The following is a 14,753-nucleotide window of genomic DNA, read 5'->3' on the forward strand; positions in this document are numbered from 1 at the left end:
ATAAATGTGAAACAAAATTCATCTTGCTATATTTTTCCAAATGTTTTCTGTGTGTTTAAAGTGTGTGAATGGATGATGTACGGCTTAAAAAAAATAAATAAAAAAGAAAAATGCACTTTCGGGGTGGCATCTGTTTATCAAAGTTTTGCGTTTATTACAGGCGGTTTTGGAAGGTAACCATCGCGATAAACGGGGAATTACTATAAATTAAATATATAGCATGCAAGTACAAATCAAAGCTATAATTTCTATAAAGAGAACCTGGTGTAGGGATTTCCAGATCAGTGGTTTGCTGGACATTTGTTCGGCCTGGTCTGGGGTCAAATGCAGGGACTAAAGCAGAAAACTGTCTTTTCAACACAAAGTCATCATCCCACGTTCTACGCCGACCCCCTTTGGTTTCATATTCCTCTTCCTCCTGTCAGGCCACCATTGAACATCACAGAATTCATAGACCAGCATTATGCATCAGCAAACTACATAACTACAGTACATACATGCAATAGAGGCCTTCATCTCACCACAAGCATGCTTTTCACAGGAACCATGCTGACAGGAATTATTCTTTTGTATAGAGAAATTAATCAAGCCATTTGCCAACAAGAAAAAAAGATATACAAATAATATTATAATTATATTTAAAATAAAATAACAACTAAGGAGTGGTACTGTACTGGTATCAAAACTACAACAAGTTTTACCCTATGTATATGAACGTGGTAACCAAGGTTGACCCTGGACCGTACCAGAACTTCCTCATACTCCTGGTCCTCCTGATTGTCATCTTCATTCTCATCATCATCATCGTCTGGTTCAGGCAAATCTTCCTCATCATCCAGCTCTGCAAGCAACGTATTTGCCCGACAGCTATCTAAAAAGTCTGTGAAAAAGTCAAGTAGACAAAAAAACATGGAAAGTGACCCCATTAAAAGATTTATTTCAAAGAGAGACAGCTGAGATGCAGAAGCATGCAATTGTTGACATTGCTAAGAAGTAAATTATCAAAATAAAGGCAGAAAACAAACATGGAGAATAACACAGATTAATGATTTACAAGCCAGAAAACCGATGTTTTAGTAAGTGAACAAAATGAGCATAACCTACCATAGAGTGAAAACTCTGCCTCCTGACCTGTGTCACTCTCACTAGATGTTGAGGTCAGGCTTGTCGTCAGAGTGTTACTGAGCAACTGGCCAACAGACAAACCTGTAGTGGCTGTGGCTACATTATTGCTGCTGGTTACTATGGAGGTGGACATTGTTACAGTTGAGGTGGTACCAGTGGTAGTAAGGTTAGGAAAGCTCTGTGCACCCATTAGAGGAGAGGCTGCAAAAACATAAAGGCAATTATGATTAACTGAATAATAACTAATGTGTGGTTCAGCCAAAGCTTATTATGACAAGTTTGCTTGAAATATAGCACTTAAGAAGGTTTGTCCTTGTGACCTCAGGAAAAGATTACGGTCCTAAGGTTTTCACTTAAATCAGGAGTTCCCAAACATGGGTTCACCTAATTTACAAATTGGGTCAACAAGGACATTTACAATTTCCTCTTTTGTTTCATTTATGTATTTCACAAATTTATATTATAAAAAGAGTAACATTCAGACAAGTCATTCAAATGAACAGTTTTCCTTTTTTTTTTTTACTAGTATTTTTCAGTATCCTCTCACGATGCACTTGAGTGTAAAGTCTCTCAGATGACATACATTTCAAGTTTGTCATGGAGTAAAAATCTCCTTCTTTTACTTCTTTCGGCTTCTCCCATTAGGGGTCCCCACAGCGGATCATCCGTCTCCACAACCCCGTCCTCTACATCTGCCTCTGTCACACCAACTACCTGCATGTCTTCCTTCACCACATCCATGAACCTCCTCCTCTGCCTTCCTCTTTTCCTTTTTCCTGGTAGCTCCATCCTCAGCATTGTCCAACCGATATACCCCATGCCCCTACTCTGCACATGTCCAAAACTCAATCTCGCCTCCCTCACCTTGTCTCCAAAACGTCCTACATGCGCTGTCCCTCTAATAAACTCCTTTTTAATCCTGTCCATCCTCGTGACTCCCAACGAAAACCTTAACATCTTCAGATCTGCTACCTGTCCATCACCACTGCAAACAGGAAAGGGCTCAGAGCCGATCCTTGATGCAGTCCAACCGCCACCTTGAACCAGTCTGTTGTTTTCCTATTGCTTAACACTTAACTGCTGTCACACTGTCCTCATTCATGTCCTGCACCACCCTCACATACTTCTCTGACACACCTGTCTTCCTCATATAATACTCCTCTCTCAGCACCCTGTTGTACGCTTTCTCTAAATCCACACACACACAATGCAACTCCTTCTGACCTCTATACTTCATGAAGTACAAATACTAATTGGTTTTTCTAATTCATTTAGCAAATACTGAAATTAGGATAATTTTGAAATGAAGGAAAGGTTTTGAGAGAGACAGAACTCAACAGTGTGTTTAAAATCTCTGCACATAAAATAATTGTACAGTTTAAATTACAAACCCTGACTGATGCTTATTTTGCACAAAATCAATCAGTAACCTAGTATGAACCAGACATCTTTATATTGGTCTGTATCACACCGATTCAGTGTGTATTATTTTCCTATGACAAACAATAATTTGTGTTCAGTGCATGTAATATTACTTTGGTTTTACATTTATACATACAAATATAAAAATGTCCAAATAAGCATGGTCCTATAATGTCAATTTTGAATTAACAGAGGATCACATTTTTTATTTTAAGTAATCTGGGGGTATTTAAATAAAGAGACTGAAGCACTGTAATAAATTAATATATTAAATGTCATTTATATTTTCAATTTAAGCTAAGCATTTTCCTAATGATTTATCGTACCAAAAAACATAATATAATTATAGATATACACATTGCATGGTTATTGTGACAAACTACCTTTACACCGAATTATATCAAAAAGCTATACAAGAGTTTGTGCTACAGAATCAAGCAGTTTATGACCATAATTTTTTAGTTGCTTGCCAAGACATTTAAGTCAATGCTACATTCTAGTTGCAATGTTTAACACTCAGAGTTAAAAAAAATATATATACATTTGCTTACAAATAAAAAATACTAATGATAATTTATTGTATTAATTACAAATAATTATAGTTGTAACATCTTGTCTCCATCAAACAAACTAATACACACCCATGTTACAGCAAATTTGTCCAGCCAATATTAATTATTTAAGCATAAACTAGCTTTAAGTTATAGAGAAACATGTCTACATTTTAAAGGAGCTGAAACCAATAATACTAGCAGACTGGCAAGCCATGACTACTCACCGGATGCAGCTGCAGCATTGCGGCCAATTGTGTTGGTATTGTTGTCACTGCTGCTACGGCTCAGGTTCATGTTGTTGGTGGCGTTGGTGCGTGCCATGTTGGGAGCGCGGCGCACAAATGACTCCATGAGACTGGCCTCACGTGATGACAGGTTAGGAACACTAGCACTGGAACTCATAGGAGCACCAGCTGCAAGCAGTGAGCTGACTGAAAGGCGAGCACCAGTGCCTGGGCCCAGGGGCCTCTGGGACACCGCAGCTTTACCAGATGAATCAGAGACAGAGCTGACATCAGGTGAACTGACGCTAACTGGCCCCACAGAGATGGCTGTTGATTCACTCTTGGGATCAGCATTTTCGCAGGATGCAGAACCACCCTCGACTGTGGAGAGAACCACAAGTGGCTCCTGTCCCTCTATCCCCGTGAGTCCACCCCCCTCAAGTGTGCTCTGCTCAGACAAGCCCTCAAGTCTGCGAGCAGAGCCAAGGCCAACATCGCTGCATGCCGAGCTGCTACTGCCTTTGCGACCAGAAGATGCCAGTGACTGGCCAACCCTGTCTGGACAGTTGTTTTTGGCAAGGCTGCTCCAGGGCGTCGGTGGTCCTGCAACAGCGCACGAAACAGTTTTGGGTGACGGCGCCGACTCGGGGTCGTACCCCGGTGCTAATTTCAGGTCAAACTTCCCTTCTGCACCCATGCGGTAGGAATTTGAGCCACCAGCATCCCAGGTGACATCAATCCAGCCTGAAAGAGGATTGGGTGTGGGTCAAGTCAAGAGCCAGTCAGGGGAACCAAGTGAGACACCATAGAGTCAAAAAATAGCAGCACAGATCAGCATAGATTGAAAACTAATTAGTTCATACTCTTGCACTTTACAATTCCAATTTATCTAAACCAATTGAAATATTTTGAATGGGTAATGTTCAATGGCTACATGTGATGATATCAAAAGTATATTAGATCCAGTTGATGTATGAAAGGGCTAAAAATTTAAAAAACAAAGCTGTGTGAAAAGCCAAGATAAAATTCCTGTTTCCATAAAGTACCAAGGACTAAATTCAGCTTTTGCAAAAGATGAAATGAGCATGCACTAGGCTTAACTAATGGACACAATACTGCATAGTGGATGACTGCATGAGTAGGATAGAGGCATGATACCTGTTAGAGCCAATTGACTAGAGCCAATGGTGCAGAACACACTGAAAAAACTAAAGCAGAACAAAGCTCTAACTAAACTTTGCAGGATGCAACAGACACCAAAGAGGGAGAGATTTTGGGCAGAGATGACTGCGTGTATGGGGACGTGTGTGGGAATGCAGAGGTTGCCAGGTGAAGGCGTGTTGACCTGCGAGTGTGCACAGGCTCGAGGAAAGATGTGCGTTACCGCGAGTGGGTGTGCGTGAATACGAGGACAGGAAAGCAATGGGGCAAAAGTGAATGACAAATAAAAGAAAGCGCTGTCTGTTAAACCAACGCCTGTTGTCTCTTTCTTCCAACCCGGAACCAGTAAGATCTGTAACAGATTTGTCATATTGCCACGTGATGTAGCAACTTTAATTTTGCAAATCTTGCAAAGTATCTCTCAATGTACTTCTCAGTGTTAACAATCTTAAATCTAAAATTTTCGCTATATACAGAGGTAGCATACAGAGTTTTTTGGCTACCAGTTTAGTGTACCGTGTATCGGCATCCATCTTCACCTGGTCTCCATGCGGCACACCGAAAAGTCACGTGACCACACACGCCAAATTTGCACTGTCTAAACTGAGACTATCTGGTCGTTTTTGCTTTGTTAGTGGCGTGGAAAATCTGCAAACTGTTCTCAGAAATTGTGTCCACACATGCAATTATTTATTTAAATCGCAACATTTGCCATCATATAATGAAACAAGCTGACATTGCGATTGCGATATTCTAACGGTACACAAAATAAAAAAATAGATAAAATCTTTTGTCATTTTTTATTAATGCAGTTCATTATTATTAACATTTGTGATCAACATTTGAACGGTTTACATTTTTAAAACAATTTGAAATAAAATGTCTGTTTAGTTTAATAAATAATTGTATACTTTAAAATTTTTTTTATTTATATATCAAATTAATGCAATACACTTTTTATTATATTGATTAAATTAAGTAATTAATTATATTGGCCCAAATAAAATTAATTAAATTTAAAAAAAAAAAATATATATATATATATATATATATATATATTTATTAAATAGTTAAAATTTGTTAAACTCTATCTGGGTAATACAGATGTGTACGTAAGTGTGTGTGTGTGTGTGTGTGTGTTTATAATTTAATATTTTAAAGAGATGATCTACTTAACAGTTCTACTTATTTCATCATACTTGAAAAAAAATAATAATTCCTGTCATCCTTCATTCACTCCCTCCCTTAAAATGTGGAATTGTCAGGCTTTCTCCATTTAAGAATTTTTTTTTAAGCTGGATATAAAACACTAAAGAATCCATAGCGCTAGCTGATAGCCACTTCCTGGATTCTTCAGCGTTTTCATGCATGCACAAAAAAAGAAAAAAAAACTCATATTTCCGGTACACAGTGACACTGCGCTAACTCTAGTATTTTTTTTTTTACGCCTGGCTTTGTTGTGTATGATTTCAAAGTTAATAATAAAAAATAAAAAAATTTGTTCAAAGTGCGAGGCAGAGACTAAACAAACTTCCACTACTTAATACGTTGTTCCACTACTTAACATGTATATATATGTGTGTGTGTGTGTGTGTTCCGAGCTGCTATAACTGTCTGAAATCATGGAACAACAAAACTAACTAGTATACAATTACTAAAAAAAAAAAAGTATGGTTTCAAATAAAATAATTCAGGGTGATTTTAAATCAAAGAATTAAAATATGGTGAAAGACTTATTCTCTCCCAATGCCAATGCTGAATTATCAACATAAAAGCTTCTGATATTCAGTTTTAGGAAATATATTGTGCATTTTGTTTTGTTTCATTGTGCACCAAACAAATCTCACCTGCTAATATATAACCTTTGTACTAAAGTGTCTAGAATTCTCACCATTATGGGCCTCTCCAGTCACAGTGCCCTCTCCAGAAGGGTTGCCATCCTGATCTCTCCACTTCCAGTCAATGCCACGTACCACCCGGGCCCCAGGGACTATGTACTTCATTACCTGAGAGCGGAAGAGGCGGCGTTGCCGACGCAGGTTAGCTTCTGCTTCCTTCACAGCTTTACCTAATTACCAAAGACAAAAGAATTCAAGCATTGAAAAAATATATATATTTTAATATAAACCTAATGGGTCTATGACCAAAATCTTGTTTTAGATAAACTGCAATCATCAACATGATAAATTTTTTTTTTTATTATTATTAATTTAACCGTTCAATTTAAATTATGAATTATGAACACAAAAAAATTATTCTGGATAACAGTGGAGGCAATTCTTACCAAGCTGATCTTCACAAACACCAGTGACTGTGCCATAGATCTCTAATCCAGACAGTGAGAGGTAGTGTGTTTGTCCACTAGCATTTTTCCCCATCTGTTTAATACGGATGTGTCTCCAGCCATGTTTCTCATCTCTGGATGGGTCCAACGGCCATGTAGCAGTTGACCTTAAATAACAAAAACAAATATCATGCTATCGGCACATTCGAGGAAACAAATTATTATTCAAAAATGTACAGAACTCACCCAAAGGCAAAGCACAAAGCTGAGTTGAATTAATATTATAGCAATTATAAGTTTTGAAGAGCATCTAAGAGTAAGTTTTTTCATATGTCTAAATGAAAGCTCCACAGTTTAATTCAAATTGACTAAACACCTAATATGAACAATTTAATAAAAATCTTTATAAAAAAAAAGCTTTTTGGTATGATGTAAAAAAAATAAGAAGACTATGTCTCATCTCAAAGCAAATTTACCCACAATAATCAAGAAAAACTGTTCAAAAAAATGTGGTGTCTGGCTTAACAAATGTCAGTTAGGGTTTACCCACTTAAACTTGTTTAACTGCCAAAATCATCAGTAGATGACTCAGTTACTAATAATAAATGATGTTGCCAATCTAATAAAAAAACTCTTTCAAAGCCCAAGTAGAAACATTTAAATACAATTTTAACCACCAAAAACAGTGTGTAATACCTGAAAAAGGCCAATAACTTGATGACAAAAAATAAAACCCATGAACTGAAAGAAAGCTCATAAGAAGAAGTAAAAGAAAAACACCCTACCCCGGTTCATTAAGGCTGCCATCATCCACATGGGTGTAAAAAGTCATCCAGTTCTGGCCATCCTTAGACACTTGGAAAACCCAGTTTCGAAGGGCAGAGCGACCGTAGCCACGGGCATGACGTAGCGTGTAAGCTGAGGGAATGACCCAGAGGCCCAGGTCCACAGCAAACCAGGCATTTTTGTCATCATTAGTGTGACAGTTAAGGGCTGAGCTGTCTCTACTCAGGATGTCCTCTAGACGCCCATAGGGCAGATTCCTACCCTCTGACGAAGTCACCACAACCAGACCATAAGCTGCAGGATTCACCCACTCATATGCAGTCCTGAAAAGGGATTGTTTTCCTTGATTTTAGTTTATCTCTTTAAAAAGAATTGATTAAACCATAATATCTCCAGCTAAAAACTGACCCACGAGCTAGTAGCTTTGTTAACTATTATTACACAATGTATTTACACAAATGGCAGGGATACTTGCAATAATGCAATGCAGATATGATCAAATAAATGCAAAGCCTCTTTATGCCAATGGAGAAAGTATTTAAACTCTATTCTATTCATGTATTGAATTAATGCACAAGTTAAATACACAGTTTTTCCTCTTGCAAAGGAATGACAAGGGCACAGCAACATTTTCAGAGCACAATGTTTGAAGAACAATGTGCACATGGTCCTCCAAAATGGTTCAGTAATCCTTGGCAGTGACCCACACATCTAGCAATAGTAGTGCCAAAGGAATGTCATGACCTTGCTATCATTAGTAATCACCCTAACATTCTTCAATTAGTAACTTTGTGGCTTCTCCACAAATCAACTTTCCCAATTGTGGGAAAGACAATGAAGATAGACTCAGTAGAAAAAAAACACATTTCATATTGTCCGGTCCAAAATTTCTGATGCTGTAACTACTGAAACAGATGTTTGCAATTGGCATGAATAACCAAAGGGTTAGCTATAGCAGTCCAACTTTGAATACTGACCCTGTTGAACTCCCGACAAACAGATTTGGTGGAAATGGAAGAAATGAGGTGCGCATTTAATCCTGCACTGGCTGGCTGACAGCTTTGGTTTTATGATTATTATTTACCAATCCACTTTAGTACCTGGATATCCCTTTCAGACAGCTTCGACTTGCGTTTACAGTTACGTCTGTTAGATATCTTTGTCCTTCACGGTGCAGACATTATTTCGGATATCATAGCTCTCTATACTACAAAGATATGCTGTCCTGGTCAAGGATGTGCCAGCGGGACACACTTTGTACTTTTTGAACTCTTAGATGTCTCCCATTATGTTGTGTGGATTGTCATATTTTATGTACAGCTGTGCAACTGCTTTGCTAATTCAGCCCTCACACTCTTGCTCTTACTTATGGACTGTGCCCTGTATGTGCCATAAGCAAAGACATGTTAACCACATTATCACATGTACTAATCCACCTTCAAACTAAATAAGAGCTTTTTACAGAGCAGAACTAAAAATAAAAAAAAAATTCTAAAGGACACACAGTATGGATTAAACTATAATGTCACAAACAACAGAAATGAACTCTTTCAGAATGAAAATGCATCCTAGCACTTAATGCAAGCAGTGCATATAGCACAGAAAATACTTAAAAAAGAAACTTACTTTGCATTTGTGCCAATCCAATACACAATGCCATTCTCATCAAAGTCATGCTGATGTCTAAAGGTAAAACTTTGACCTTCTCTCAACTTTCTTACAAAGATGAAGGAGGACCTATCGAAGTCATACCACTGCTTTGCCACCTATTGGTCCAGAGACATGGTTAACTTATTATATAGTGCACAAGAATCACAATAAATTATACGTGAGTAGAGGGGAAAACACCTTACCATCTTAAGCAGATACTGCTCTAGAGACTCAACTGTAGCCAAAGGTTCCATCTTGAGCATTCTGCCAGTCCGATCAATTAAGGCTGTCTCACCTGGAGCCCGCTCTAATCGGAAACGGAGCCTCCTAGTCAGGATCTTTTATAAAAAAAAAAAAACAATAAAACATTTACTCAAGTATGTAATATATATTTAATAAGTTATTTATTAATAAATCACAAATATGCTCTTATTAAGTACAGGCTTACAAAATGTGAATGTGATTTCATTTGTTCCTATTGATTGAGCAATTAAGCTATTTGCTACTGTTTGCTAACCTACTGCTACTGCAATTAGCACTACAATATATACACTGTTGGTTTATGTATGTGATGAATATGTTTAGTTTAGCCATTTGCCTAATAAGCAAAACCTAAGTTTTGGCAATTATGTTTCTGTTATCTGAATTAACTGACAAATGCATGCATTTACCGTATTTTCCGGACTATAAGCCGCTACTTTTTCCCCACGTTTTGAACCCCGCGGTTTAAACAATGAAGCGGCTAATTTATAGATTTCTCCTGGGTTTTTTTCCCCGGTTTCACAAGCTTCAAGCCAAAACACTGAGCCCCATAACATTAGACCAATGAAATTGCCAAAAGGGTTCAGGTGAACCAATGAAATTCTTTATATTAAATCGCGCTCCCACTGAATCAGGCCGCACCACATCATAAATATGGATGAGGTTCCTCTGATGTTTGACCTGCCGCTCACGCGGACTGTCAAAAGGAAATGAGAATCATTCGTCACGCTGAAAACAAGCGGGCATGAAAAAAATGAACTTCACCTGTATTCTGAGCTGCACGGCATCGGGAGAAAAGATTCACCGATATTGTTTTTTTTAAACGCACGGCAATGCGAAAAGATAAACTATTGAGAGAAATTGTTGTGAAAGGAAGGAGAAAGACAGTGAACAATGACTTTCTTGGTAGGCCACTGTTTAGATACAAGCCGTGTAACAGTCACTGTCTTTCGTTAAAGCCTGTGTCAAGTTCATTAGTTTCATTGTAAAATTCAGCAGATGCAGCTTATATTTGGGTGCGCTTAATAGTCTGGAAATTACAGTATGTCACTTTAATTATCAATCCACTATAAAATTACTCTAATCACCAATTCCTAAATTTAGATGAAAAAAGGAGGCTTGCAGGAAGGTTTACCTGAAGGTTGCATGCTGAGCCGGGTGTCTCATACAAATGAAGAGGTAGCCGTTCTATAGACTCTAGCACTGCTATTAATTTGCGAATTAAGGCAACTGCGGGTCGGCTGAAACAAAAAAACATATTCATTTTTAATCACCGCATTATCTGTGTAAAGCTGCTTTGAGACAATGTTCATTGTTAAAAGCGCTATACAAATAAAAATGAATTGAATTGAATTGAATTTTAAACACTTGGTAAATCATATTTAGGAAAGAGCAAGGTAAAGACAGCTTTGGTAATAAATAGACAGTTTCCTACCTTTCATCATCTTCATTTTCACTAAATGCAGTTTTAAACACATTTATTCTCTCCATCAATTGCTTACAATCATGTTTCATATCAAGGTCCACACTCTGCAAAACAAAAACATGGTTACAATGGGGAAAACATCAAAACAAAAAATCATGCCATTAAATTGGAAAAAAATTTGCCATATTGTAACAGCCATCTGTGTAACTCACATTATTCAGAACAGTAAAAAGTGCTTGAACAAGCCCACTGCTACACATTTCATAGGGGGAGATGGTGTTCTCATCCTTGAGAACCACAATCAAATTTTCTAAAGCTGTTTTCATAAGGTCTCGCCACATGTTCTCTCCCTCCATACACTATAACAAAGCAGGGAGAAAAGCATCTTAATACTTTTTTTTTTTTTTTTTACATCAAAACGGCAATAACAGACAAAATAGAAAAATTCAATAAAAAATAAAAGTTGCCAACAAATTTCATTATTGATTGATTAAACTAAACTGGTGCTAGGTCTTTGACTATAAAAAGCAACTGATAAAAGTGGTGGCACAAAAACACACACAACAATAAAACCATGCTGTTGGCATCATCTCTCAGATTGTGCTTTAATGTAATGTAATGGCATCCGGAAGGTTTTCACATCGCTTTACTTTTTCCCCACATTGTTAAGTTACAGCCTTATTCCAAAATGGATTGCATTCATTATTTTCCAAAATATTCTATAAACAATACCCAATAATGGCAACATGAAAGAAGTTTGTTTAAAATCTTTGCAAATTTAATAAAAATAAAAATAAATAAATAAATCACATGTACGAAAATATTCACAGCCTTTGTCATGAATTGAGCTCAGGTGTATCCTGTTTCCACTGATCTTTGAGATTGGTGTCCACCTGTGGTAAATTCGGTTGATTGGACATGATTTGGAAAGGCACACACCTGTCTATGTAAGGTCCTGCAGTTAACAGTGCATGTCAGAGCACAAACCAAGCCATGAAGTCCAAGCATCATGTTGCACAACCATCTCACTCGTGACATAGTGATGGATTCAATTAAAACGATGCAAACAAGCACTAAACCTAAGCAGCAAATAACAGCAGCAGTAAACGATTATATTTTTTGTCACTGTTGTGGTTTTCAGCAAATGATTATTCATTTGTACACCAATGCACATTTTTTCCTTTTTAATGAAGCCTGTTAGCTTGCTGCGTTTCTCAAGTTTTTTTTTCTAACATTTGTCTGCTACAACAGTTAACTTTTGTTTCAAACATGATTCAACTGCAGCTTTACTACTTTCAAATGCTTGCTTTTAATGACTATTTTTAAGTTATGCATATATCGTAATTATTATACACAAATTATTTATATATTCTAGATGCTTATATCTTCACAAATGAATAAAATATCTGCATTTTCTAAACAAAAAAAGTCAAAACAATGTTGTGTTATATACATTTTTTTAAGCATGGTTGTCAACTTGTCATCTGCAAAATATAATACAAATGTTGATTTACACAAATTGCTTCACCTTGAACACTCAAATGCTGTGTTTTTCTTTTCTTTTCTTTTTTTTTTTTTAACAGAAAGAAATAACCCAGCATGAGTGTATTTGTTTGAAGGAGACATTCCCCATGCCCTCCTCAACAAGCAGCCACTATAAACTTTAAAATGTCTGAATTAAAGATAGTTAATCTCAATATGTGGCTTTTGCATTTTTTAAGTATACTTTTGTAGAGAAATACCCTGAATTAGGGTTTTATATAGTTATAAGCAAAACATCAAATAATTTAAAAAAGTGAACCTAATCAATCTTAAAAAAAGAAGAAAAGAAATCGTTCGATTACCCGATAATCCGATAAATAATCGTTAGTTGAAGCTAGCTGTAAAACAAAATGTGGGAAAAAAAACGAAGTGCTGTGAATACTTTCGAGATGCACTGTATTTGCATCATATGTTTATTGCGATATAGATCTATGATTATGTCCATCAGTAAAAAATATTTTGTGCTACTTAATGTATTAACAACAAACAGTCTCAAATATATATAATTAGTTTACATAACACAGTAAAACAGTTTGTCATTGAAGTTGATCAGTCTACCCATAAAGATTTTTTTTTTTTAAGTATTAGTTTGAACAAATCAAGGCTTGATTTACAGATTAGCTTTTTTTTTGTTTGTTTAAACATTAAACACTGCCCACTTACCAACGCTTCCTACTGAATCTCTAAATTATATAAATGTTCGATTTAGCCCACTTTTCCCAAAAATAAAATTGTCAAGCTCTATTATATGATCTGTTCACAACATTTAAATTATTTAGCAAAAACAATTTGAAGATTTTAGAGGAATCATGGCAATATGTTTTGAAGATTCATTCACCTCAATTTATCTACAACACATTTATTCAATTTAAATTGGTTCACCTCCTACACTCACAAACCTAAATCTAGGTAAACTTTCGTTAAATATAGAGTGATGTATACATTGTTAAATATGTTGTTAATTATGTGTGATATGTGGGGTTGAGGTAGCAAATAATAGTTTTTAGATAAAACCTCTAAAATCTTTTTTTTCTATTCCCCTTTTTCATTTTATTATTTAATGTCTTATGTTAAATGACAAAACTTTTAATTAAATATAATTAAAAAAAATATTTTGGTGTAAAGCAATTAATAGCCCTACAAGATACAATAAATAAATCTTGAACCAGTGTTTAGAAAATGTGTATTATTATGTATGCCTCCAAACATTGTCATTTGATAATTTTCTATATCCTAAAAAAACAAACAAAAAAAAAAAAGCAAGCATTTGAAACCAAATGCCTGCATATTTTTTTTATTGTTTTATTCATAGTGATTATGGTGAAGAACTCAAAATATGACATGGATTTCTTACCTGTCTGTTGGTATGCAGCTCCCAGGCAGATTCAAGCTGAGTGGCAATGTTTCTCAAAGTGACAACTACTCCCCTGGGCATACTTTCTACAGCCTTAAAATGGTCATCATACAAATCTCTAGCCATTGTCTTCACCTATAGAGACAGAGAAAAAAAAGAAACACAATTGACATGAGATGGCATCTTATATTTAATATAATTATTAAATATTTATATTTAAATACTAAATAATTTATATTTAGTTCTGTACCAATATTTGGTTTTAAGTGTTTAATAAAATTGTTTTTTTTTATTGTTTATATAGAAAAAAACACAAATGTTCTCCCCTGAGACCATCTCAGATAAATTACATCATAAGCAAACAAAAACCTTTTGTTTTGTTTTTTCCAATTTAGATTTGAGCTTCCGTCCTCGTTTTCCAGTCCAGCCTGTCACAAACTCTGAACCTGGAACAAATTAGTATATGTATCACAAATAATGGCCTCAAGAATTATTTGAAACAAGACATAACTTTAAATCACTTAAAATCAAATAGTCCACAATTTTCCCCAAGCTCACCAAGAGAAGTTTCAGCTGTAAAAGAGTGCTTGGTTCCTCGGTTGGACTCGAACACAAAGCCTGGTAGATCTTCTTTTAGGATGGTGGCCTGCTGACCATCTGAGTTATGAATGGCTATCTCCCCTTCCTTTAGGCATGTGAGTGACCAGTTGCCCACAGTGAGTTTTGTGGGTCCCACTGTTGACAGAATGGGTTGGCTAGATGTGACCGGCTTTACTTGACTTCGGGCACGTTGAAGCTTTTCCAAAAACTCACTCCGACTCTCTGAAACATCAGACATGCTATTAAATAAGGTAAAACAAGCTTTTATAAATGCAACAATTCCTTGTCTTACAAGATTACCTTTTAGCTGCCTATTTGTCAATAATGAGTATCAATACCAACAACAAACTTTCTCTTTAATCAC

At 36.2% G+C, this 14,753-nt stretch overlaps 1 protein-coding gene and 1 long non-coding RNA gene across 19 annotated transcripts in view; one reads left to right on the forward strand and one right to left on the reverse strand.

Annotated features, from left to right (window-relative positions):
* The window catches only part of hectd1 (HECT domain containing 1), a 41,146-nt gene that overhangs the window by 10,197 nt on the left and 16,196 nt on the right, over positions 1–14,753 (reverse strand). For 9 of the 18 annotated variants that reach the window (XM_083550606.1, XM_083550595.1, XM_083550592.1 and 6 more), the window contains exons 14-28: positions 14,348–14,611; positions 14,159–14,235; positions 13,790–13,924; positions 11,106–11,252; positions 10,903–10,997; positions 10,603–10,708; positions 9,410–9,544; positions 9,183–9,322; positions 7,556–7,879; positions 6,771–6,937; positions 6,378–6,554; positions 3,326–4,069; positions 1,105–1,326; positions 702–880; positions 262–418 (exon numbers count right to left, since the gene is read on the reverse strand). In XM_083550606.1, the coding sequence (XP_083406732.1) occupies positions 262–418; positions 702–880; positions 1,105–1,326; positions 3,326–4,069; positions 6,378–6,554; positions 6,771–6,937; positions 7,556–7,879; positions 9,183–9,322; positions 9,410–9,544; positions 10,603–10,708; positions 10,903–10,997; positions 11,106–11,252; positions 13,790–13,924; positions 14,159–14,235; positions 14,348–14,611 (3,069 nt within the window). The remainder of the gene's footprint in view (positions 1–261; positions 419–701; positions 881–1,104; positions 1,327–3,325; positions 4,070–6,377; positions 6,555–6,770; positions 6,938–7,555; positions 7,880–9,182; positions 9,323–9,409; positions 9,545–10,602; positions 10,709–10,902; positions 10,998–11,105; positions 11,253–13,789; positions 13,925–14,158; positions 14,236–14,347; positions 14,612–14,753) is intronic. The other 9 variants (XM_083550597.1, XM_083550608.1, XM_083550609.1 and 6 more) reach the window with 3 other exon arrangements.
* Positions 11,287–14,227, forward strand: LOC310731256. Its single transcript, XR_014535132.1, has 2 exons — positions 11,287–12,908; positions 13,231–14,227. It is a non-coding gene; the product is annotated as an uncharacterized lncRNA (long non-coding RNA).

This window comes from Silurus aristotelis (assembly GCF_946808225.1).
Source record: "Silurus aristotelis genome assembly, chromosome: 9".
Lineage (NCBI taxonomy): Eukaryota > Metazoa > Chordata > Actinopteri > Siluriformes > Siluridae > Silurus > Silurus aristotelis.